This window comes from Pollachius pollachius (assembly GCF_949987615.1).
Source record: "Pollachius pollachius genome assembly, chromosome: 18".
Classification (NCBI taxonomy): domain Eukaryota; kingdom Metazoa; phylum Chordata; class Actinopteri; order Gadiformes; family Gadidae; genus Pollachius; species Pollachius pollachius.
Window position 1 is genome coordinate 13,347,095 of NC_136951.1, and position 27,103 is coordinate 13,374,197.

General features: G+C 49.4%; 1 protein-coding gene across 1 annotated transcript; it reads right to left on the reverse strand.

Moving 5' to 3' along the window:
- Positions 1-25,107, reverse strand: LOC307089452 (fatty acyl-CoA reductase 1). The gene is made up of 14 exons (XM_079755747.1): positions 24,884-25,107; positions 17,452-17,807; positions 9,893-10,068; positions 8,194-8,373; positions 7,691-7,868; positions 5,994-6,038; positions 5,654-5,772; positions 5,106-5,173; positions 4,168-4,339; positions 3,650-3,779; positions 3,183-3,310; positions 2,487-2,589; positions 735-830; positions 1-577 (listed from the first exon to the last, which is right to left on the reverse strand). The coding sequence occupies exons 2-14, from the start codon at positions 17,641-17,643 to the stop codon at positions 557-559; spliced, it is 1,608 nt and encodes a 535-aa protein (XP_079611873.1). The 5' UTR covers positions 17,644-17,807; positions 24,884-25,107; the 3' UTR covers positions 1-556.
- Positions 25,108-27,103: the final 1,996 nt, after the last annotated feature.

Below are 27,103 nucleotides of genomic sequence, written 5' to 3' on the forward strand. Positions count from 1 at the left end.
ACTCAACCCCCAGAGGAGAGTCCTCACTCATCCCCCAGAGGAGAGTCCTGACTCAACCCTGAGGAGAGTCCTGACTCAACCCTGAGGAGAGTCCTGACTCAACCCCTAGAGGAGAGTCCTGACTCAACCCTGAGGAGAGTCCTGACTCAACCCCTAGAGGAGAGTCCTGACCAATAGCGTTTTCATAAGCAGTCACCATTTAAAATGATTGTCCTATGCTACTAAAACATTTATGATTACATTGTTCACGGTTAAATGGAGTCAAAATACTATCAACAAAAAAAAAACATACACATCTGTGAAATACGTCTGACAGTCCTGTCTGTCAAGGAGTGGTAGAGGTCGTTTGCTTTATCCATCTGTAGTTTGTAGTTGATGAGTCCTCCTGTGTATCATCCACCTCCAGGAGGCACAGGCGAGCCAGCAGCAGAACGACCACCTCCCCCCGCTGGACCTCCGGCCTGGAGAGGAGGCCAGGGGCTAGGACCGGGGCTAGGACCTGGAGCAAGCCCCCAGGGCAAGCCCCCAGGGCCAGCACCAGGGCCAGCACAGGGGCCTAGGTCTCCCCATAGTCCCACTGTTACAAAGAAAGAAAATGACCGTCTTTAACAACATTTTATACTAACCGTTCGATTATTATTATTATTATTATTATGAAGAATAATAATAAAATAATGATAAACCAAGATGTCTTTTTTCTCTGAATTAAAACAGGGCTTAAAATGCATGCAAACCTTTAATCGCTGCAGTGGCAGGAATTGTTGTAAACGTTCACTGCAGTAGCTGTAGAGTGTGCAGGCACTGGTGACTATCGGCTCCCCGACAAAACTCTGAATAACCAGTGAAATGAGTAAAAGGTTGTTCTGCTGTCAAGACAAAGTTCATGCATTCATGCTGATCCATTAAGACAACGTCCATGCATTCATGCAGATCTAAACGAGAATCCAGATAGAAACCCAAAGATTTACCAAATACATGCAATCTCTTTTTTGAAAGGTAGAAAGGAATAGAGTGAAAGAGATGACCTTTATGAGGTCATACTTTGGGCTCCACTAGATGTTTTTTCTAGGGCTATGATGTTAGTAAAAGGAATCAGGCATCAACATGACGTAATGCTCACTTTGTTTATTGGACTGAACCCAAGCAGACGTGTAGAAGATGTTGAAGCAGAAGGAGGATGAAACATTTCCCTTCCCAAAGTCACAACTTCTGCCGAGCAGCAGATTTCGATAGAGTTCAATAAAAGGCCAGAGTCTCGTGTTTCAAGTGAGCTGCCGTTGACCCCTTCGGTCCTTCTGACATCATCTGGCATCATCAGCTTTGATGGCAAAACCTTCCGCCATCAAGGGTACCGAACCGGGGCCGTTCTGAGGACCGCAGCCCTAGCCTTCTCCCACTGCCGACAGTCGCCATGGTAACACCCCAGACATGGACTTTTGCATAAACGGGTGTTAAAAAAATAAATCCTATGGATTTCCATTTGTATTCTGTAATCTCTGAAAATGTACAATAAATACCGCACATGAGTCAGGTTTGGAAATCAAACTCAGACTTATCTCTCCCCGCTTGGGAGTGTTCAAAGTAAGCACGAGGAAGATTCCACCAACCTGCTGAATCAACAGTCAGACATTGGGTCTGTTTTTGGTCATCAGCAGCCATGATATACAGGTTCACCTATCTACAGGTCATCCTCTGAATGTTCTTATTAAATATATTACACCTCAAGGTGTATCCGCTTGAGAGGAAAGGGTTTATAAAAGATGTAAAAATAGTAAAAGGTAGTTTCAGTACAAACAGGCAGCTTTGGCGAGCATCAAACCAGCGCCTTGGCGCCGCAACACACCTTCACAGCGCTGGTTCTCGCTCGTTTAATGGCTCAATCAGCACAAAGGTAAGTTATTGTAATAAACCAGTATAGCCGGTAGTTATTTTGGTCTGGGTTGGTCGTCTCAACCCTCGCCTGGCAGTACAAATGAAAAAGACCCAGCATTGTTTAAAGAGGAGGACAAGGGAGTTTGACAGTGAAATAAAATAAGTGAAATGCCGAAACATTTCTAGTGTACAAAAAAAGCCTGTGATGTTCGTTCAAAGGCAGTTGGTCTGGACTGAAGAACACAGCACACAGACGGGCTCGGAAATCACCAGAAAGAGTCAAACACGCGCATCGTTGCATATATAATCAAGGATGTGAAAAATACCCAAACATGTCCAATGTGTATCGTAAGGTGCAAGCAACACCATTCCACTAGAATGGTGGAGAAGAGCCCAGCTTGTTGGTTTTCTTCTTCAAGTCAACATCCTTCTTAAACCCCTCCATCCACCACCACCACCACCACCGTGACCCTGCTGTGAAGCCCAGAAGGTCCAGTAACCCCAGAGAGGGCGAAGCGAGGAGGTGAGCCTTCCTGGACGAGGGTCAGCTGACCTCAGGCGACTAGCGAGCTGGAGACTCGGAAGTGGGAGAGGAACTTGAAGCAGAGTCTCACCACGAAGTACCAGATGTTGTGGGCCATCTGGGAGCGGGCGATGAACACCCTCCAGATGAAGATAAGGAGCAGCGTGTTGAAGGTGTAGCGGATGTTCCTCAGCCTGGTAGGATCAAACAGCATCAATGGTTAGAGAACCTCTTAACTTAGTCCCTAGAGCTTCCTTTAAAAACACTAAGGGCATTCAGCTGCTTTAACTTGAGAGGAATCAAGATGCATTTCAAACTATTTAAAAGATAAACGATAATAGAAGAATAAAATGGTCAAATTAGTATAGTTTGGAATAATAAAAGAACAAGAAAATCACCTACTTTAAAATGTGGCTATAAGTAGTCTTCCCCTCAGAATGATTTATGCGGTTATAAATGATCAACTGGAAGTGCATCACATTCACACCATCTAAATTCCAGCCTAGTTATCATATGGAAAGATCTATTATACATCACTCTCCATATCCATAGTAACCACAATTGAATATTGAGCATTAGGTGCCCAGTTCCATCCATCCATCCATCCATCTCCACACACACACACACACACACACACACACACACACACACACACAATTGTGATTGGAGGGGGGCGTTATATGAGAACCTTGGGTCCGAAGGAACTGTCTGTTTCTCTGCTGAAACAGAAAGCCCTGAAAGCCACACAGACGGTTTGGATCAGGGTGACTGTTGTCCGTAAACGTACTTCCTCAGGTGTTTCTGGGCCACAGGGATGTCAGACATCTCCTCATTGAGGACGTATTTCTTGGTCCCGATGCAGTAGTTCTCGATGTACTCCGGCCAGTTCAGCTGCCGCACGTCAAAGTTGAACGTCTGAAGAATTTAAAGAATATACATTTAGTTTGACTCACGAAGACCTGAAGACAGTAGGGGGCGCCATCCCCTCACAAAACAGCCACTGATGAAACCTTTACTTATCCGTCTGTCCCATTATTATACATAATACATGAACAACATCAGAAGGATACACTAACAAGGACACAAGAATGTCCAGGAGGGCGTTGGTTCTAAATTAAGCTCTTTATTATCTTGTAAAACGCTAATTAATTGCCAAGTATTTATTAAACCACGATAATAAAGAAAGTCAACAAGTATGCTTGTGTGCGTGCGCATGTACGAGTGTATGTGTACGTGTGCGCACGGCGGTCGCACCTTGCGGTCCTCCACCGTGAGCTGGTTCAGCAGCATGCTCATGTTGTCAGACTTCCACTCCCAGTCCTGGTTGCTGAAGTACTCCAGCAGGCCGATGGCCTTGTGGAGCCGGTTGAAGATACGCATCATCCTGGAGGGATGGGGGGAGGGCAGAGAGAGACAAAGAGAGACAGAGAGGCAGGAGGGAGTCAGAGGCAAGAGGCCGGAAACAAGACGAAATACAGAACAGCAAAAAGGAGGAGGGAAAGATGGAAGGAAAGAAAGGAGGATGAAGGTCAAAGGTCAGTGGTCACTCTCCTGCAGTGATACTCCGGTAGCTACACTTGAAACACTGCTTTTGAAGAAAAGTCTCAACAGTAGTGTTGCATTACATAGACGTTGAGATGGTTTAGCAAAAGGGTCACTATTTTACACCGGTAGGCGGCTCTATCCATCAATCATCCGGGCTGGACTCTCCCACTGGGGAGGTCCCTAGAGGGTCCATTTTGAAACGGCTCATCAGCTCCTCTCAGACTTACGTGGGCTTCTGTCCGGAGAGACGCAGGTACATGTCGTAGAGGATGGCCGGGCACCGGTGGCTCACCAGCATCCAGTACTGGTTGATCAGGTAGTTGGAGGTGATGTTGGCGTTGGGCCGGCGGAAGGCCTGCTCTAGGGGATTGGTCTTGAAGGTGTTCATCACGTGGTACTCTGGAGATGAGAGGACGAAGCCGCCGTTACGCATTTTAACCGCGACCGTGTACGCAAAACCGGGGTCTGAATGACAGCCAGGAGGACAGACTTAATAAAAAGTGACCTTAGACTGTGTTCCCCACGGACGAGTCGGCAGGAGAGAGAGAGGATGTTGACCCTCTGGGCTCTCCCCCCCCCCCCCCCCGCTACGCTTCATTCAGAGTGACCTCACACGTTACATCACGCACACACAGGGGGGGTTTCCATGGCAACCGCACGACCAGACCCGAAGCAAATGCCAGATGTGCGTCTCGCCGTCGGAGGGCCGCGCCCTTCAGCCGTCCTCCTGCCCGCCACCCTCCCCTGTTGGCATGGCGACAGCACACTGCGGCTACAGGCCGGCGCTGGGAGTACCCACAATGCCTTGCGATGGCACGCCGCTTGGCATGCAGAGACGCTGGAGGGTTCTGAACCAGCTCCGCTCCTTGGGGAGATCAGCTTAATTCCTATCCGCCCGTCTGTCTTTCTGTCTGTCTCATCGTCCCGACGACCTTCCAAACGCCATTTTAACTGATTCTGCCACGATCACCAATAACTACCCATCTTTTACCAGATCTTTGGTTCTGCTATTAAGAACCCATCTATAAACTGATGAGCTTTTCCAAGAGCATGATGCGCTGAAGACACAGGACAGGATAATTCGGTGTACTCTGTCAAGAGTACACCTCAGTTACATCTTGGAGTCACAGCATAAGTCACAGGAGCACGGTTTGGGTGCACCTACCGATCTCGCCCCAGTGGAAGGGGTTGATGCCCCCTGTGGTGCAGTTGTAGACCATCGCCGTCTTAGGTCTATAATGGGGAGGAAGAGGACAAAAGATTAAACAACCGGTCGCCATCGCTCACATTCACCTCCATGTTCCACTCTGATTGGCGTTGGGACGTTTACGAGTGCCTGTGAGATCAGGCCCTAACGCAGGAAGGCAAAATCTGGCGCTGAGTGATGGAACTGAAATTAAGTCCAACTGCTTTTCAATGAATATATCAGTTTCCTTCTTTGCACTGAGAGATGAAGAATAGTCTGTCTCTTCACATTTCCTCAAACACACCGCCATCTTAGAGTGATGTGTCCCTTTGTCTCCCAAAGGTTTTAAACCCTCTTAGTTTTTATATTCAACTGATAAGAATTGGCTTCAAACTGACAAAGAGTTTATTATTTCCGTCCTATTGTTGCGTAACTAGATCTTCCATTCCATTATCCCCTCTACTACTCTACACCATGAAACAGTAACTGAGGTGTGTTGCTGAGGAGCCTCCAGGGGGCGCTCTGACCTGTGCACGGCCGTGTACCAGCCAGCGGACAGCGTCAGGTTGATCACCACGTCCACCGGGATCAGGTCCGCCACCGCGTCGTTGTTGGCCCTCATGGTACGCAGGAGGCCCTTCCCCGCCTGGAAACACAACAGAGTTTACCCACAGATGGGGGGGGGGGGGGGGGGGGGGGTCTGGCTCTGGTCTCCAGAGCCAGACCCAGAGCTAGACTACAGGTGAACCCTGGAAGAGACGGGTCTAGGTCCCAGTCCTGGTAGACTACAGGTGAGCCCTGTTTGACCACTAAACAGTCTCGCCCCACTCTCTCATAAGATCATACATCAGCTCCATGTTGACTCACGGCTATGAAGACTCCACTCGGCCCGTTGAAGTTGTCGATCCAGCCCTAAGAGACCAGAGAGAGGACATGTTTGATCAGCATTTGGGGGTTAATAAAGAGCTGCTACAAGATTTGTGCCAACATCATCACGAAGCCTTCCCAACCATCCATTGATAAACAAAAATGATTTATTCTGTTTATTTATAAGTGCATCTGATCGGTTCAGATTCAAGGTCGAGGGCCGTGTTGAAGTGCGACACGCAGGCTCACAGCCTGACTGAAGACATTGCAATGCACGTCTTCAGTTTTTTATTTTTTTTTTTCAAAAAAGCCCGAAGGCGGAACCCGGCGAGACTAGAGCGTGAAACCGGTTCCCCCTGGATTCCTCCTCATCATCATCATCCCTCGAAAGACCCACTCTGCGACGGCACGTGGTGGTATATTCCACCTGCCACGGGGCCAAAAAAACTGCTCTATAGTATGCAGTGTTGGGAAGGATACTTTCAAATGTATCCAGTTACAGAATACATGCTCAACAATGTAATATGTAACGTATTCTGTTTCATCACAGACAGACAGACAGACTCCGCTGAATGTGTTAAATGCATCAGCATTTTTATGTGTGTTTTCCAGCATACGTTCTATGCGGGTGTCTGTCCAAATTCCCCGACGGTCCGGCAATTTGCTGCTAGTCTTGGAGTTACCGCTAATCAAACAATAATTCCCATAATGTGCACGGCTGAGCGGGTGCCTGTTACGTCCAAAGAGGCGTATGCTTTGTAGAACTGGATCGGACCGAGGTGCATTCGCTTTCACATCTCAAGCGAACCGTACCAGGGTTTGTTTGGAAGCGAACCGAGACCAGCTGTTCAGGGAGGTCTCGGTCGGCTGATTTGGTTCACATCGAAGTGAGGTGGTTGCATTCACACCAACGCACCGAACCTAGGGACCAAACTCGTTTAGTGCGCACTAAATGCTGTTGGTGTGAAAGCACGAATAAATCGCTGAAACAGAAGTATCGTCATGTAATCCATCGATTTCAACAATGTAACTGTATTCTAAATACCGACTATTTAAATTGTAACTGTAACGGAATACAGTTAGCTATAATTTGTATTCTGAATACGTAACGCCGTTACATGTATTCTGTTACTACCCAACACTGATCGTACGTCTGGGAGAATCTCCATGTAACGTAACCACCTGATCTAAAAATACACCGTAATAAAACATACAGCCCCATGAATCAATCTAGCAGAGCTGAAAAATGTTTATCAATGAATGTGTGAGCCAACAAAACGTCAAGGATGCAAGTCCAACGGCCATTTCCCAGGGTGACTACAGCGGGGAACGAGCTATGCTATGCTGTATAACGAGCAAGGTTCAGAAGGCTGCCAATCAAGTGATGACTGCAATTGTTTTCAAAGGGAACACTGTGTACAGCGTAACCCTCGCGTGTGTGAGGGCTAATGTGAAGAGTACAGAGTAACCCTCTCACACCTGAGGGAGGAGCTAAAGGAGACGGAAGGGAAGGGATAGATGACATTTTCAGTGATGGATGAAGTGATGCGGGATAGAGGCCATATTCAGAGTTGGATGAAATGATGAGGGATAGAGGACAAATTCAGAGGTGGATGAAGTGATGAGGGATAGTGGACATGTTCAGAGATGGATGGATGAGGGAAGCATTGAGATGAGATGTGCAGACGGGGCCTCACAGGGAAGGGCTCCTGCCAGCTGGCGCCCACGATGGAGGGTCTGATGATGCCGATGTTGAGGTGCTCCTGCTCCTGCTGCACCGCGTACTCCGCCAGCGCCTTGGTGTAGGTGTAGGTGTTGGGCCGGTCGCCGATCAGCCGCGGTGTGATGTCCTCCACGATGCTGTCCTCCATCCATCTGCATGACCATCACATCATTAGTGATCATCATAGTGATTATCCTCATCATCATAGTGATCATCATAGTGATTATCCTCATCATCATAGTGATCATCCTCATCATCTTAGTAATCATCCTAGTGGTCCTCCTCATCATCTTAGTGATCATCCTAGTGATCATCATAGTGATCATCATCCTAGTGATCGTAGTGATCATCATCCTAGTGATCATCAATATAGTGCACCTCAATATAGTGATCATCTCCATCATCATATTGATCTTCATTGTGATCATCCTCATCGTCATAGTGCTCATCATCGTAGTGATCATCCTCCAGACTTACGACAGCGAGTCGATGAGCTTGGTGGGCTCCACGGGCGGGGGGTAGATGACCTCGTCGATGTGGTGGAGGTTGCAGTTGGCGTACGCGGTGGAGACGTGGATGAAGGCCTCCAGGTGCTGCATCTTGCGGGCCAAACCCAGCAGCTGCATGGTGGCGATCACATTCAGCTGCAGCGCCTGCCTGAGAGAAGGCGAGAGAGAGTTTGAATGTGTAGGCACATTTTACTTTTTCCCTTTAGTCACAAGACAACATTGGACCGTACATATAGTGCCCATCTGGACGGCGCTCTGATGGAACCTCTGGAATGAGTTACTCCTGGCACCTGATTTTTTGATTCTAAAACGTCATCACTACCAAGCCTTAGCTGCTGTTGAGGTGAGGACATCAGGCTTGATCACTACAGATACCTGGGGATTGTTCTCTCCTTTTATGTTTTTACAGGCAATGAGGACACTTTTACACGTTTTACTGAAATCATTTTAACCTTGTGTATCACGACCTGGCAAGGACATCTTAACCAATCCACTATGAACAGACCTGGAATCCTCGTTGAGGTTGAGAGCAGGTTATACGTTATATACTTTTTTTCAGGTAATTTCACTAGTGAAACAGAGAAACCACCTGATGAACCAGTGAAACCACCTAATTTGGTGTTAGGGATAGGGCGAGACGACCCGAGTCCCAGGTGGTTGCCCTGGTTCTTCAGGTTGGAACTAGAACTGGCTGAACTCCATTCCTAAATAACGGGGGGGAATCAAACCTGCGAACCCTCCGTTAGGGTCCAGAAGCTATGGCACTGAGCTCTGGAATCTGAGGAATTAAGGGTCAAACGGTCTATCCTGACAGGGAGAGCTATTTGTCATGATCTGTAAAGCACTTTGTCACGTTGTTTAGAAAAGTATTTTTTTAATTCAAGTGTATTATTGATACTCTTGTTCCATATTTTAAATACATGATACAATTTTAGACTTTTAAATTTGACCTGCAATGTGAAAAGAGCTTGGAACCCGAGTCGGTTCACAATGCACTTCAATTTCTGGAGAATTTCAGTTTGACGTCTGTGCTTCCTGCTCGGCCAGTTACCATGTCATCTGAGTGTGACGCAACAGACGGGTCGGAGACCGGTTAGAGAGAACAGAGAGAGAACGGAGAGAGAAAGAACGAGCGAGCAGTGTAGGAAAGAGGAGTGCCTGTCTGAACTCTGGCCCAGCTAGGAGCATCCATCATACACACTACGCCCAACACAAACGAGCCAATACAGGGCTTCTGTGGTGACAGGTGGGAGCTCAATGACCCGCAGGCAGACAGGTGCACCTCTCGGTCAGTGAGACTGTCTGGAGGTATTTGGAAGGACAGAGAGAAGACTGAGAGGGGGATGGAGAGACGGACAGAGCGAAGGAGAGGGGGAGCCTTTCCAGCAATTCTATAATCTTGCATTGTTACTATTTTTATGTACCCCGAATGAGCAACTAAAATAAACAAACTGAGTTCTGAACAAACCTGATACAAGGTATTTCTGTATCGATGGTAGAATGCACTGCTCTCTCCAAAAAACACAGAAATGGTTTACTGAAAGAAAATTGGAGTCTTTGTGTCCGTGTGTTCTCATGCGTGCGCACGTGTTCCCATGCGTGTACGTGCTCCCGTGTGCGTGCGCACGTGTTCCCATGTGCGCGTGTTCCCGTGTGCCTGTACTCACTTGAGCGGCGCGTCGAAGCGGATGGTGGCGGCGCAGTGGAAGACGATGTTGATGCAGCCGCAGAGCATCTCCACGTCCTGCGGCCTGAGGGCCAGGCCGGGCTGGGTCAGCTCGCTGCTCACCGCAATGACCTTCTGGTGGAAGTCGGGGTCCTCCTCCCGCACGCGCGCAAACAGCTGGGAACAGGACAGAGACACTAATGAAGTTAACAGTCAACCGTTGGCATTTATCGTTGAGTGGCAGTGACGCATGGTGGCAGCAGTGGTTAAGATGACAACACTACTGGGGTTGACGTGTTGGTTTGACGAACCCTTGATGACCACTTTTGATTAAAAAAGAACCAGAAGGAAGAGGAAGGAATAAGACAGGGCTGTGGTTGGTTCAGGTTGTGCCGAGTCAGATGGGAGCAGATAGGAACGTTTATATAGCTGCCCACTCAGCACTCAAACCCTGCTCTCTTAGAGCGAGTGAAAAAGTCTAGCATTAGGGAGAGCTGCAACCACTCAAAACTTGGGGAGAATGTCACAGAGATGGTGACTAACTACTGCCATCACCTGCGGTCATCTGAGATGCTGAGCGTGCAACCAGCATGTTGCTGACCACAGGAGCCTTCACCCCTCCCATCCCTTCCTCCTTAAACTTAATGCAGTTTTTGTTCCAGCCTTTCAGCTGACAACAAGTGCTTTCCAAGCCTCAAACCCACACAGCCAGGACTAGTAGGGATGTCACTTGGACTTTTAGTCAGGGTCTTTGTGCCTTTCTCGAAGACACCCTAGCATATACATTTATATACATTTATTTGTGACATCACTTCTGGGATTGTGACATCACAAGTGGGAGTGAGTGGGGCGGGGGGAATGGAACTCATCTGTTCTCCGCACAGCTTCTTACCATTAGAGGAGCTGCACTAAGATCTCCGCAGGAAGTGACCTCAGACCTCATTAAGGGGAACGAGCCCAAGAGACTCAATTAGTTAATTGGGTGCAGGCGTCTCATTCCACAGGCAGATGAATATGCATGACCCCTGGGACGCGGTGAACTTGAGAGGCCCTGCGTGTGATCCAGGGCGTGTGTGTTACCCACCGGGCGCAGAGCCCTTCACCTCGGCACGCACGCACGCACGCACGCACAAGCACACCCACACACACACACACACACGACGGTGAGGGCGTCGATGGTGAAAGGAAACACCAGAGGACGGCAGCCAGCGTCTCCAGAGAGGAGGAGGAGCTCTGTGAGGAACACGAGATCCGTGACCCCACTACACCCGGCTGTTCCCCAACCACCCCGCCAGGCTGTACCCCAGCACCGCCTCCTGGCTGTACCCGAACACAGGAGCCTTCCACTGGGCAACCAGACCGACGGTTGGACCCCATCCCCAACCAAACCCATTGATGTGCCTGCAGTGCCACACACCAACAAGTGATCCGACATGATGAACTTCCTTCCCCATCTTTATAGGACTGAACATGGGTTTTTATAAAGTGGCAGGTGTTTTGTCCTCTTCTTGTAGACGGTATGAAAGATTCCGTAAAGATGCAGTCACACTCTGCAGGAGAAACAGAGAGACAGTAGAGAGACTGTGTGTGACACACACACACCTCAACACCCACACACACAAAAGTGTATCCGGGTAGTGGAATGACAGAAACATCCAAAAACGAGTGCAATGTGTCAGAGAGCAGAAAGCTAAAAATACAGAGCAATGGGAAAAAGAGAGACAGAAATTGAGAGAAATTGAGACAAGGGACAGAAATAGAGAGACCCACACATGAACGAAGAAAGGGGAGACTGAGACATACAAAGACGAGAGGGAGAGCGGGGGCCCGAAAGCCGAGACCGATTGGCGACACGACAATCTCTCCAGCGCCTCCGTGGGTGAAGAGGACAGACCCGACACACTCCTTAATTAGGAGGAAAGCCTGACACTCCTCCCCTCCTTTGTTAATGAGGGGGAGGACAGAGTCCTGACTGACTCTCCTGTGGTTAGGAGGAGGACAGTCCTGAGTCTCCTCTCCTGGTCGAACGAGGAGGAGGACAGAGTCCTGAGAGTCCTCCTCTCCTGCGGTGAGGAGGAGGAGGACAGACTCCTCTCCTAGGTGACAGTGTCTCTTAGCCGCTAGACCAGGGCTCTCGTGAACCAATTTGTTTCACAACTCCAGCTAATTTGCGACCTAATTAATTCACACACGAGGACCACGGCTGCCTCCTCTCAGCCTCTCTGGGGGGCGGGGGGCTGGGGGTGTCCCACTCGTCAACCCGACACAGATGTAGCCGGACCAATGCACACATTACACCAGTGTGTGATGCCAGTGTCTGCTGGTCTGTTATACGCTGCAAAGGTTTAACCGCGGAGGCGATCCACTCATATTAATATCGAGCATCTGCTACCAAATGGAACTCTTGATATGAGTAGACTACAAAAGTTAAAAGTCAGAACTAGAGCCCGACCGATTTGCTGAAAATAAGTAAGTTGTGCAAAAAAAATATTAAAAGAAGGTTTCGAAAACCAACAGCAGAACTCCTTTTTATCTTATGGGTTTATCTGATACTTCTTTATTTGAACAGCAGTAACTAGGTCAGAGAGACTCACTCGATATGCAGGTGTAACATGACGCCCTCTGGTAGGACAGGTCTCGTTCCGGCCGCCAGGCCAGCGGACCTCATCGGTGACGCAGGTAGAGACGATCAGTGTGACCCACGGCCACAGCCTTCAGGGCACCCGCACAGCCATGGATTAAAGCTACCAATTACATCCTGGCAAGCATAGACACACAGCAGCAGGCAAACGGAGGCCAGCTATTGGTCCAGAAAGAGCCTGGCTCTAAGGGTGTGTACGTGTGCTTGTTGACTGACTCCTGTCAGCCGTGCGAGGGGATAGGGCTCTACAAGTGGAACCAGAACCGTCTGCATCAAAACATCCTGAATAGTTATACCCTCACAAAAGAGCCCCTCTCCCCAGAGAGGATTGGCTCTGCAGCCGAAGGCCAGGGGACCAGCTGCCCTTAATCCAGAAGGCCAGCTTCCTTCGCCCCGAAGACCAGCACCAACCACAAAGTGCTCTGCTGAGGAATTGAGGGGAGAGGTCAGCCTCCAAAACACTGGTCTGAGTATATATAGTCCTCCATGACCCACAGGGTAAAACGAGAGAACGCATCTCGGCAGAGACAAACCACCACCTGCAGCAGAGCGAGCCAGGCTTTTGCGTTGTACACCGCACCCTTAAATCAGGTTATAACTTTAATACAGAATCCATCCAAATATTAACCCATATTTGGTTTGAATAATCCTTAAATTCTCACCACTACATACTTTTAGTATGTACCACCATCGTCACACATCACGATGGTATCACCACCATCGTAACACATCACAATGGTATCACCACCATCGTCACACATCAGGATGGTGTCACCACCATCATCACACACATCAATGGTGTCAGACAAAACAAAACTGAACAGAACTGAATAGAAGACTTCAACAGGTTCAGTGTTCTGCTATAAACCAACCTCTACCTCCATGTGGCAAGCGTCCCTGTGACCCAACCCACAATCAACTGCAGTCTGTGTGAAGCCAAACAGGTGTGGCCCGATTGTTCCTTCAGACCAGCAGTTTTAACACACTTACTAGAACCAGACACACCTACAAGATTCCTCTGGGCCTCGTGGCAATCGATTGTAAAGAGGGAGAGGAAGAGGAAGAGGAAGAGGAATAGGTGTGTGTGTGTGTGTGTGTGTGTGTGTGTGTGTGTGTGTGTGTGTGTGTGTGTGTGTGTGTGTGTGTGTGTGTGTGTGTGTGTGTGTGTGTGTGTGTGTGTGTGTTCAGGGCCTCAAACCACGACCCTTCAAATGGATCCAGAGCTAGCCAGCGCCGCTTCTGCGCTAGCCACCGATAGCGTTCAGAGAGGAGTTTAGTAAACTTGTAGAGCCTGTTGGTCAAGGACAAACTCATACAATTGTCAGGTTTGTAAAGTCTACAAACACGAATGATATAGGGGAATGCGACTGAGCATGTTGTTTTGAAAGGTCATTGAGTACGTGTAGATTAATTGATTACAGCGGTCAGGATTAAGAATATTCAAAGCCAAAACCAAACAAAGTCAAGAGGAGACTCAAAAGGTGTTGAACCGTGCTTCAGCTTCCTGCCAGACGAACAACACAAAATCTGTCTCAGGATCAGTGGCTCGTTGTGGAAGGAAACCAACAATCCCGATTGATGGAAGACATGTTGGAGTGAATCCAGAGAGCAAACGAGAGGCTCATCCTGGGGGTGGGGGGGGGGGGGGGGGGGGGGAGGCAGGAAATAAAACAAGGAGCAGGATGGGTGAGGACAGGTGAGGGGCAGAGAGGTGAGAAGAGGAGTGTTGGGGAGGAAAAGGGGAGAGGGGAGGAGACGGTTGTGGATCCTGAGTTTACCTTTTGGGAGGCACTGTGAAATTACCAACTCAAAACTAATCAGCACTGACTCAAACTCAACACAGTGAGGCACAGATACAGCCTCCTGTCAATGCCGCTGCAGCATACCGCACATGAAGAGGACTACAACTTCCTCTGCCTCACAAAACACCTTCCTCTCGTCTCGGGACTATAACGGGAACAGGCCTGACTAGCAGAACAACCCCACCCCCCAACCCCTCCACCTACATGAACACATTCCGATCCATCCCTCCTCTGTAGAGGGAGATATGCGGGCGCCGCGGGCAACCGATACCCAGTGCCGGACCGTTTCATCGTGAGGGGCGTCGGGGGGAGAGAAGGGGGGGGAAGCCCACACCTCGGGTGTGATAGGGCTTCAGTAGATGACGACAGGCAGCCCACACAGCTGACCGCTCAGCTGCACCCCGCCAACCTTTCAACCATTTTTGCAGCACAATAAAGAATCGCTTCCTTCTACCACCGTTTAGCAGACGCTTTTATTCTGAAGACACCAACCGCTCACAGGGGAAAGGGTATGGCGCTCCCCAACGCCCACAGGTAGACCGCAGACCTTACTGTGCGTTCACACCAAAAGCTGTTAAGCGTTTTGAGCGATAAACGCCCATTCACTTTCTATTAGACATGAGCGATAAAGTGATAGGACCGATAAAACGCTTGAGCGATAGCTTTAAAGCTGTAAAGCTGTAAATGAGGGTTGAAAACAGCTCAACTCTATGCAAATGAGCTAGTAGTGTTTCGGCTGTAAATGACCGCCAGCCAATCGGAATGTAGATGTCTGTCGCCGCCGTGGATCCCAGTAAACATACGCGAGAACTTTAGTTCCTAGTTCCGACCACACATTTTTTCCTCCATCATGGTGCGTGAGAGAATAATTGCGGCTATTGCAGGGCATCGTATTTGTCCGCGATTGCATAGCCAACGTGGTCTTATTATAGCCCGATCATTATCTAAAAAACACATAGAGTAAAGCATCCAGCATATGATTTCAACAATGTATGAGGGCATACGCAATCCGCATTACGCAAAAGGGATGGTCGCACATTGGAAAGCTGATGGAAACCAGCGGACGAGCGGTGGGTGGAGATGTGTGCGCATTTCAGAAGCAGAACACACACACACACACACACACACACACACGACAGCGATCAACTAAGTTATAATCTAGCATATAAGCAATCGCTCCATTAATTAGTTATTCAGTGTTTCATGTATTCATGCTTATTCTTTTTCTATTGACCAAACTTATGAGCATCTTGTGTTTTTGTGGCTCGGCATCAGCAGCAGCACTTGCCTCAACTACGAGCGTGCAGGCAAAAAGCGCGGCTCCTTTAAATGAAAAAGCAAAATCGCAAGAGCGATATGAGCTGTAAGTATTGTGGACAGCGTTGCGTTTTGAGCTATTCAGCGATTTTGCATCTTTTACAGCTTTTGGTGTGAACATACAGTTAGTGATCAGAACCACTCAGAGTCACTTCCAGGATGGGAGTAGAACACACAACCACTGCATCACTCATTAGCCAGGTTCTGTTCCACTTGACGAAAGTTTGAATGCTTAAATGTTGGAACATTCGATTTAAATGCAGCACATTTCCAGATCCCAATCAAGCAATTTAGAGTTAATTTATGCAAATTAATACAATTATGCGCTGTTATATGTTGCCGGTTCCCGTCTCTCCACTACGGCGCCTAGGCTGCCGTAACCCGCTGAGAGTTGGCTCATTACAGGATCAGAGCCGTTCTCTGTATAACAAACAACGCTCTGGGACTGATGCAGATTCACTGATCAAAAGAACACAATAAAACAAAGACTGATTCACCAACATGGCCAACCTGCTCCTCTTCAGTTTCATTCCTTTTCATGCGTGTCCGTGTGTGTGTGTAACAATATGTGCGTCTGGGAGAGAAGGCTTATCTGCATACGTGTGTGCGTGGGAGTGTGTAAGACTTTAAGAGCATGTGTGATAGTGTGTAAGAGTTCAAGTGTCTGTGTGAGTGTATAAGAGTTTAAGAGTGTAAGAGTTTAAGAGCATGTGTATGATTGTTAGGGTCTATATTTCATTATGTGCGTAGTTTAATAAGTTAAGTGTGTGTGTGAGAATGGGTTTACAAGTGTGATTGTGAGTTTACAAGTCATGGAGTTCATCCCTGCATGAGAAAGTTTGAGAAAGTGTGTACGGAGTGTAAGTGAGCGGAAGACCTCCTGACATACTGAGGACGGTAGCGGACAAGAACCACAGGCCTCTCCGAGCACATGAACACACGGGTGCAAACCGAGCTATGGAGGCACCTTGATAGCATTAGCATCCACCTAGCTAGGCTAGTCGTCTCATAACCCATCGTAAATCTTGAGATGTGATACCCTTATGTATTCTTTCCCTTCAGAAAAGCAGTTTGATGAGCTCTTCCAGTTGGGGAAACACCAAGACCTTATGCAGTGAATACCTGTTTCAGAGCGCTGCTATCTCAGTGTGCTGCGTCGAGTCTGGAGGGGGAGGAGGTGATGGAGTCAGCTCCAACGTGCGAGTGGTTAAATAGTCAGTGTTGTAAACAGACATTTGGGGCTGTAGCTACTTGAATTTCAGTCAAATGCTCCTTTGGTTTCATTACATTTGACTAAATGCCAAAACAGAAAGCCCCAGCCTAGGGGTAAAACAATTATTTCATAACCTGTTTATTTGTTTTGATCCAACCTTTCTGAAAGCGGCCGTTAATTTAAAAGTTGATTTTCCCGTTCGGCGGTTCCTAGCGGCCACATCAAAACACACCGGGAACACCCCCAAAGCCTGGGCCACGTCTGCCGGTCATGCCTTCCGTCACCCGTCCCGTCGCCCTGGCGGGGCTGATGGAGGGATCTGGGACAATGAGGCCCAGATCTCAGAAGAAGGGTATGGTAAATTCCCTTTTCCCGTCGTCCTAGTCATCCCGGATCCCTCAATCAGCACCGTCCGACCTCTGCCTGCCTGCCTGCCTGCCCCCCCCCCCCGCCCTCATCAAGTCTGTTTGTGTGATGTTTGTGTTTTCTGGAGGAGCAGTGTGTGTGAGTGCGTGCGTGCGTGCGTGCGCACTGACGGAGCACTGCGTGTTACAGGCGCGGCGGCGTTTGTGAGCTTGTCCCCTCACCTTGCACTTCATCATGTCGCTGAGCCTCTGCTCCACCGACTGGCTGGCCTTTGGCCGCACCAGCAGGTAGAGGGCCTTGACCCCGGGGCAGGAGCGCAGCAGCTTCTCCACCAGCACCTTGCCCATGAAGCCCGTCCCGCCTGTGATCAGCACGTTCTTGCCCGCGTAGTAGTCCGCCACCATCGCCGTCATGGCGACGCCGCCACCGCCGCCCGCCGCTTCGCTCGACGAAGCCAGCCTATCAGCTTCCAGACGCCCGGTGGTGCTGAGAGGGGGAGGGTGGGGCTGGGGCTGGGGGTGGGGGGGGGTGGGGGGGGGGGGGGGGGTGGTGGTCCTTCAGCCAACTGCGTCTACGCCTGGAGAGAGAGAGGGAGAGACAGAGAGGTTTAAAAGGTGGCCAACACTACAACAAACATCCCGTTAGTAAGGCAGGCCCCCTGCGGTGAGCAGCAGAGTTTGGTCTGGCCTGCCATGAGCCACTCAGGCAGAGAGAGATAAGGAGCAGGAGAGATAAAGAGTCCTGCCGGGGGAGGCAGGAGGACGTGAGTCCAGTCACCCCGGGGGGGGGGTGAAAGCCGCTGTTTTAAGGGACGCTGATGTGGCCGAGGCGTGGACACCCGACGGCAGGAGTCATTATCGCTCATGTGAAGCACACAGCTTGTCAGCCAGCGGGACGGTGTTACGTCAGGGAGGTCAAACTCTCTGAACAGGAGCTGCTGGACCGGTTGTGGTCAGTTCAAACCGCCGAATCTCATCGAAACCCTCAAACATCGATCAGACCGACTGCTGCTACCGTCTGGGAGAGAACCTCTCAAGTCGGGATGATCTCCGCCCTGGCTGAGTAGCTGACCACTGATGGTCTTGAGAAACTCCTCAACCTCCCTCAGAATACACTGAATAAAAGGAAAATTGAACCAAGGGTGATTCTCACAAAAATAAAGCCATCCAGACACTTTTTTTCGTTGATCAATGAGTACAGAGCTGCCTTAGTTAGTAAAGTTGTTTATTGAAAAAGACTGTTTTCCAAGTCTGTGCCTTACCGGTAGGTCCATGTTTCCAGTCAGTCCACACAAGTCGATTACCGGCTACCGTAAATAATATGATGGACTTCCAGGGAACATGGACCTACCGCCATTTGGGCTGTTAGCATTGCTCATGGCAGCTCTATACTCATTGATCAACGGAATAAAGTGTCCGTGACCGAAAAAGACCCTGGGTTAAATTTTCGCCGGAATTACACTTTAAGCTATGATTTCCTAGCGACTGGGAAAGTCCTGTGTACCTCCTGGGATGAAGGACGTCTGCTCCTCCACGGCAGGGGGCAGGGGGCAGGGGGCAGGGGGCCCGGCCCCCACCGCTGGCAGCATTAGCAGACACGAGATCGATAGTTTTGCATCACTAGTATGGATATGAGCTGGCGAAGACCCCCATGCTGGATACTTGAATGCTCACTAACGGGATCCTTATTTAAACAAAGTGAGTCTGACCAACCGGACCTTTTTACTCATCGCAGGGCCGGGTGGACGCGTCGCTATTCTCTGCAGCGGTTCATTCATCGTCTCCCGAGAGATTTTCCAAGACAGCAAAAAGAAAAACTGCGAGCCGTCTCTGCCCAAGGACAGGAAGCAAGTTCCCCCCTAGAGCGGTACCTGACCTAGATACCACACACACCCACACACTATAGTGTCAGCAGGGGATCGCTTTAGACTTGGTCTTCGGTGAGAGAACGTTACACATCGTAGTGATCTCACATCTATAGGCTTCACAGAGGGTGGGATCGAGACCCTCAGCCCCTTTCATCAGGTTACCCTAAAAAGTGACTGTGTGCTCGCAGTGAGCACTTCAAAAGAGCTCCTAAAGCTTCATCTATCCAAGTGTGTCTGGAGTTGACTAAGTTACAGAGGCATTACATCGTATTGGACCCTCAGCATGCAGGCGTTAGTACGGTGGACAGCAGACCACAGCCTCAGTCACCTTCTAGGACCGGTGGCGGACATTAAAACATGTAGAGGAAGAGAAATAAACCATTGAAAATAACCCTACAGTGAAATCCTGTTCACAGGCAAAGAAAACCACAAAGCCTACCATAGGAAGGCTTTCTGTGTAGACCGTTATGTAGACTGAGTGATGAAGACTGTGATGAAGACAGCAACAGGCCCAGTCCTGCTGCCTTCTCCTCTGGTGTCTACTCTCCCTCCCTTTCCCTCTCTCCTTTCCTCTCCTCCATCGTCTCCTCCCCGCCCTCTCCATAAGGAGGTCAGCAGAGCAGCTGGAAGAGGAGATGGAGGAGATGGGGGGGGGGGGGCAGAGGCCAGCGCCGCTGAATAAAGACGGGGGGGGGGGGGGGGGAGTAACTAGAGCCACTATTGACTCAATAGGACTGGCAGTGCCAGGCGCCACACAGAGGGAGAGACTAAAGGTCCCTTTGAGTAACGTGGTACGAGAAGGCACTGCATGGAGGGGGGGATTCATCCAAACAACTCGCAGTGAGTTCAGACGCATGTCATTAAGGAGCAGGTGGGGGTGAGGAGGAGCTAGGGGTGAGGAGCAGCTAGGGGTGAGGAGGAGCAGGTAGGGGTGAGGAGGAGCTAGGGGTGAGGAGGAGCAGGTAGGGGTGATGAGGAGCAGCTAGGGGTGAGGAAGAGGAGCTAGGGGTGAGGAGGAGGAGCTAGGGGTGAGGAGCAGCTAGGGGTGAGGAGCAGCTAGGGGTGAGGAGGAGCAGGTAGGGGTGAGGAGGAGCTAGGGGTGAGGAGGAGCAGGTAGGGGTGATGAGGAGCAGCTAGGGGTGAGGAAGAGGAGCTAGGGGTGAGGAGGAGGAGCTAGGGGTGAGGAGGAGGAGCTAGGGGTGAGGAGCAGCTAGGGGTGAGGAGCAGCTAGGGGTGAGGAGGAGCAGGTAGGGGTGAGGAGGAGCAGGTAGGGGTGAAGAGGAGGAGGTGGGGGTGAGGAGGAGGAGGTGGGGGTGAGGAGGAGCTAGGGGTGAGGAGCAGCTAGGGGTGAGGAGCAGCTAGGGGTGAGGAGGAGCAGGTAGGGGTGAGGAGGAGGAGGTGGGGGTGAGGAGGAGGAGGTGGGGTGAGGAGGAGCTAGGGGTGAGGAGGAGCAGCTAGGGGTGAGGAGGAGCAGCTAGGGGTGAGGAGGAGGAGCTAGGGGCGAGGAGGAGCTAGGGGTGAGGAGGAAGTAGGGGTGAGGAGGAAGTAGGGGTGAGGAGGAAGTAGGGGTGAGGAGGAGCTGGGGTGAGGAGGAGCTAGGGGTGAGGAGCAGCTAGGGGTGAGGAGGAGCAGGTAGGGGTGAGGAGGAGGAGGTGGGGGTGAGGAGGAGGAGGTGGGGGTGAGGAGGAGCTAGGGGTGAGGAGGAGCAGCTAGGGGTGAGGAGGAGCAGCTAGGGGTGAGGAGGAGCAGCTAGGGGTGAGGAGGAGGAGCTAGGGGCGAGGAGGAAGTAGGGGTGAGGAGGAAGTAGGGGTGAGGAGGAAGTAGGGGTGAGGAGGAAGTAGGGGTGAGGAGCAGCTAGGGGTGAGGAGCAGCTAGGGGTGAGGAGCAGCTAGGGGTGAGGAGCAGCTGGGAGGGGGGGAGGAGGAGAGAGGGGGGAGGATCCGGGAGGGGGGAGGAGGAGGTAAGGCTGGGGGTCACCTTGCTCAGAGAGGCTGTCAGGTAGCCTGCAGACGGTGTTGACCTAACCTCAGTGTAACCTCGGCGCTCTCCTCTGAGAGCCCTCAGTGAGTGTATTAGGGTTAAGGGTTACCAACATCTCCGCTACCAGAGGGAGTTCCAACGTTAACATTCCTCTCTTGAATAACAGCATCAGGGGCGGGGCTGCGACTGGTTCAGGGACTGGTCCAACAGGCTAGCCATCACACCCGTCCTTGTTCTTCCTCCGCTAGGATGAGACGGGTGTGACCGAGCGTAGCGGGTCACAGAGGGGGGGGCAGATCAACGGGACGGGGCCGTTTGGGGGTTAGGTGTTAGACGCCCACGGAAACAAGGTCCCGGGTATGGACCCCAATGTCCGTAAACTACCTGAAGGCCTTCTTGAGAACGATTTCCTAACCCCAGCATTTAGACGAATAACGTCCTATTCAATCACCAAGTCACCATCCCATGAAGTGTGATAATACTTCACGCCATGGACGTACGCACGTCAACATTAATATCACAATCTAAACCGAGGGCTTCTATAAACTGTCAAAGACTTGCTGAGAGGCAGAGCATTCCCTCCGCCCCCAGGAGGTACAGGAATAAGGTGCTTTACGACCTCTGGAGAAAAGGTATCCTTCATCTAACATCAGCATCACAAAGATTCACAATTTTAACTGAAAAAAAAACTAAACTAAAAAGTTCAGTGACTGTCAGGGTGTCTAGGGAGAACGACACAGTTATGCAAATATATGAAGCGCTTCTGTATCAAAGAGGATAGATTACTCGTGGAATGAAGCTCTTACAATAACAACTTAACAATTCAATGCCGTATACTGTGACACTGATCAGTGACAGATTTGGCAACCACACGCGCACACACATGGGTGTCTGTTTACGCCCCTTATCTGGACCGCCGTGCTCGCCTTACCCCCGCAACACAGCTGGAAACTGACCCTGGATCAGCACCGCCAGTGGTCGATTTCATAGCCCTCTGACCGAAATCCACCTCACCTAGTTAACACCACATGGTCAGGGCAGCTTGAACACCTGATCCTATAAAAGTGCAACACTGACTAATGACCTGAGTGGATGTTCACTTTACCTCGTCTATATGGGGAGAAGTTTTATAGAAAGGTAAACTAAGTGCATATAGATAGGGATTAGGGGTTAGACAGTGAGAGGCAGAGAAAGGTCATTAAGGAGCAGGTAGAGGTTGGACAGTACAGAGACAGGTCATTAAGGAGCAGGTAGGGGTAGTACAGTAGAGACACAGGTCATTAAGGAGCAGGTAGGGTTGGAGAGTACAAAGACAGGTCATTAAGGAGCAGGTAGGGGTTAGACAGTGAGAAGCAGAGAAAGGTCATTAAGGAGCAGGTAGGGGTTGGACAGTACAGAGACAGGTCATTAAGGAGCAGGCAGGGGTTGGACAGTACAAAGACAGGTCATTAAGGAGCAGGTAGGGGTTGGACAGTACAGAGACAGGTCATTAAGGAGCAGGTAGGGGTTACACAGTGAAAGCAGAGACAGGTCATTAAGGAGCAGGTAGGGGTTACACAGTGAAAGCAGAGACAGGCCATTAAGGAGCAGATAGGGTTTAGAGAGCTAAAACAGAGAGAGATCGTTAATGAGCCCCACAGGCTGTAAAATGCTATTCTGACAAACCATTAGTGCAGGTGCGAAGAAGTTCATATTTTAAGCCAAATAAGTATATTAGAAGGTTTCCAGAATCTGGAAACCTATCCAGAACCTAACCATGTGACATCACAAGTGGAAGTGTGAGATGTACAGAGCAGAACAAGGGATGACATCACAGGGCGGGGACACAAACTATTTAAAACTTTTGTAAGTGGTGGTTGTGATAGGAGTCATTGACAGCTGCCAACCACAATAAAACCCACCGTGTTCTAATCTATAACCAATCAGTGGACAGAACGTTTGTTCTAATGGCTAAATGATATTAGCGCTACCGTCATTCATAACATCCTTCCACCCACCGGCCTCCATTCATTCATATTTCTTTAGAGACATAACACTGAGTAATCCATTCATTCTTCTGAAACATCCGTTACCACGTTTCTGTGACGACGCAATAGAGAAACTCGTAATCCTGTTGTGTCTTCACAGAGGAAGCTTGAAGGACTATTCACGTTAACGATTCAACGCCGTGAGTCAGCGATCACAGTACGGTTCACCAGGAGGAGCGACTCGAGGACCTCGGTTTGGTTTAAAGAAACGTTTCTAGGGTAGAGGACACAGCGGCCACTTGATCTTTGCTTAAAGACTCAAGGAGAGGGAGATTCAAAGTAACTAATCTGGGGACTATAGACACTGGAGCTATTAAGATTATTTTAATCCAGTCATGAAACTGCCAGATTATCAAGTGTCCCTTTGATGACTCAACGACAAGTTTGATATAAAACTCACTTCGGTGGGCTGGAAAAATATCAGAGAGCGAACGAGTCAGCATGGGGAGGGAGCTGTGAGTGACCCTGGCCTGCAGCCCCTCAGCTGATCATGAGAGGCTGGGCAGAGCTCCATGCAGACCAAGAAGAAGACAATCATCAAAATCTGGTGAAAAAGAGCCTTGGTTACCAACCATGAAGTTGATTTGAGTACATTACTGAACGGTTTAGTTTTAAGGGAAAAATAAGCTTCTCTCGTGTGTCCCTGGGGGGTACAGACACACGAGAGACAGAGAGAGATAAACCTGTCAGCTCCTGGATTGGCAGAACCAGTAATGCTGGAAGGAAACAATTGACTTGCTACACAATATAAAGAGCAGCCTTCGAGAGTTGGTTGTTGTTCTGCTTCATCAAACAGGTTTCATCTCGCCTGGGTTGGAATTCCGTACCACTTTCATTTAAATTAACTGTTGAATAACGGCATTGTTTCTTAGCAATGTTGTACCAGACTGTTATTACTCTACAGACCACCTTAAGGGGACACCTGTTCACTCCAAGTCTGTGTCCTCCAGCGTCTGAAGAGAGTTCTGCCCCGCCACTGTGAGTCACGCAGGCCAGAGGAGCCGTTGAAGGGGGACTCAGTGTTCCTTTGACATTCGATTGCACAACGCTTCAGTCAGAGAAATCCTGTTGGATGTCATATTCCACGAGTGACGACACCCAGAATGTGGAAGGTGGGGATGGGGGTGTGTGAGTGTGTTCAAGGATATGGTTCAGGTTCAACAGGTGTGGTGAATGAGCTGACGTCATCCACAACGTCTTTACACTTCTGGGAACAACATGGACACATTGTTATAAAATATACGATTCCTGGCATCCATCCCCAATCAAACCATTCTGACTCTAAACAAGTCTAGGACACACGCACTTACAGAAATGAGAAGAACCAAGAGACATTTCTGACTGAAACACGTCCTAACTGAGCCTTATCCTATCACAGCAGGCTGCACGCCACCCATACGTCACAGAGACGCCGCTAATTGCCTCTTATTGACTCTATTGTCAGTGTCAGAGAAACAGAAACAAAACAAGGCGTCTACATGGAAACGAACCAATCGCTCCGTTAACGAGGCATCGCTCGCTTATTCTCGGTCGGATCCTGGATCGAGGCGTGTGAATCAAAAACAACCTCCCCGTGCGACTGATTGGCGACTGGTTGCAGCCGTTGTCCCGCAGACGCCGGGTCGGTTTTACTGCTTCAACATGTTTCACCCTCACAACTACAGGACGGGAAGTCATGCATCCCTCAGGCGACCCGCGCCAGACTACACACACGGCACCACCCAACGACCCCACAGCATCCTACTCCCCGCTGCGTCTCCTACTCCCGTGTCCTCCTACCTGGAGATGAAGAGCAGCTCCTCGCGGGGGGTCTTGACCGAGTCTCCAAAACGTGCGCCTGTCAGTCGCTCGTGGCAGCTTCTCTTTCTCGCCCTACGTGCTCGTGCGTCGGTCTACGTGCTCTTCACTGCTGTCTGGCGCTCCCGTCTGCTGCTCCGCGTGTCACGTTGTCGCCTGGCTCTTGCTGGTTCTCACCTCGGGACTGGTCTTACTAACCCCAGGACTGGGAGGCGGTGGGAGATAACCTGATGGGCAGACCAGGGGGCGGGACCTATCTACCCGACCGACCAATCACAGCCGGGCTGGGTTTAGCAGGTTTTTCTGGTCCACCGACATCGCAACATCCTAAATAATATCTCCTTAATTTATAATCTCTTTAAATGTTCTTCTACAAGCTTTTCCACAAATACTTTCGTTTTTGCGATGCTTGAAGCCCAACATTTTGTTATTATTATAACTAGTTGTTTCCCTTCAAACTTCGACCCATACCACTTTCTAGGTGTTTGTACGTCCGAAGGTCTGTATAATACAATAAAAGGACACTCAAAAGTGTATTTGACTGTCTACAAAAGCGCTCTATAGGCCTTTATAAAATCATAAGATCACCCACGACCACCTAGTTAGTAGAGACATGTATTGAAGTTACTTTAGAATAAAGTTAATTCCAATCCGTGGAGGCAAATTAAAGAGAACGATACGGAGACATCATTTTTTTAAAGTAGACTTACGGCATCGAAGAGTAGTAGTAGTATGACGACACCATATAACACCTAGGCCTTCAGACGCGTTCACTCTCCTGGTGATAACGAGGCGGCTCGCCAGTGATGACGCTCACGCTTACGCGTGTTCGAAAGCAACCGTTCATGTGCACTTGGGAAACAGCCGGTTGGGAATTAAAAAAATCTTCACAGCAGGGTTTTTTAATCCAATATAAAACAGTCTGAACTAAACAGAACTTAGTAGGATCAGTTTCAAGTTTGCATGCCTTTATTTCCTTGATGCCACCTACTATCCTTATGCTTTTATTTATGAGAAGCACGTACAGTATTGCCACTGTATGGAAGGCAACACTTGCCCTTATCTAGAGCTGGTTTACCAGTATACAATGTTTAAAACTGAGCAAAGTCATGTCAACAGACGTTACAACGTCAATTAACAGTAAAGAATGTGATATGATGGTTGATTCTTTTATATTGAGTAAACGTTCATGTTCCGCCATGTTCATGCGCGTCACTAGTAAACCATACGTCACGAACTGGGCAACTCTGTTGGTGCGTCCGGAAAGTTCGCCTCATGACGCTGTATGATTCTACTTCCGTTCGGCAACTCGGGCCAAATGTTGATAACAGAGTTGCCCAGTTGGTGACGTATGGTTTACTAGTGACACGCAGGAATAGGCGGGACGTGAACGTTTTAGTCAATATAAAAGAATCAACTATCATATCACATACTTTACTAATGATTGCAGTGTTACCTTCTGTTGGCATCGACTTTGCTCAGTTTTAAACGTTGTGTAGGCCTATTGGTAAACCAGCTCTAGATAAGGGGAAGCGTTGCCTTCCATACAGTGGCAATACTGTACGTGCTTCTTATAAATAAAACCAAAAGGATAGTAGGTAGTAGGCAGGGGCGTAGGAATGAGTTTAACATTGGGGGGGACACATATCGGAAACCTGACAGATCCGGTATAATTTTTAGGTGGGACAAATGCGCCTGTCTCCGACATTGGAGGGGACACGTCCCCTCCGTGTCCCCCGGTTCCTACGCCCTTGGTAGTAGGCATCAAGGAAATAAAGGCATGCAAACTTGAAACTGCTCCTACTAAGTACTGTTTAGTTCTGACTGGTATTTATCGGATAGAAAAACCCTGCTGTGAAGAACTTTTAGATTACCAACCGACTGTGTCTCAAGTGCACATGAACGGTCGCTCTCGGGAACATGGGTAAGCGTGAGCGTCATCACTGGCAAACCGTCTCGTTATCACCAGGACAGTGAACGCATCTTGTTATCAGAATTTGGCCCGAGTTGCCGAACGGAAGTAGAATCATAACAGCGTCATGAGGTGTCGTTCACGCGTACATTCCGACATCGCGAAAATGTTCTCTGACGTAATTTCCAGCAATGTGGACGTACCATATAATATCACACAAAGTTCCACTGTGACGATGAAAGGCCACGACGTACAGATGACGAGACATCTCTGACGTCACACACGTTTCT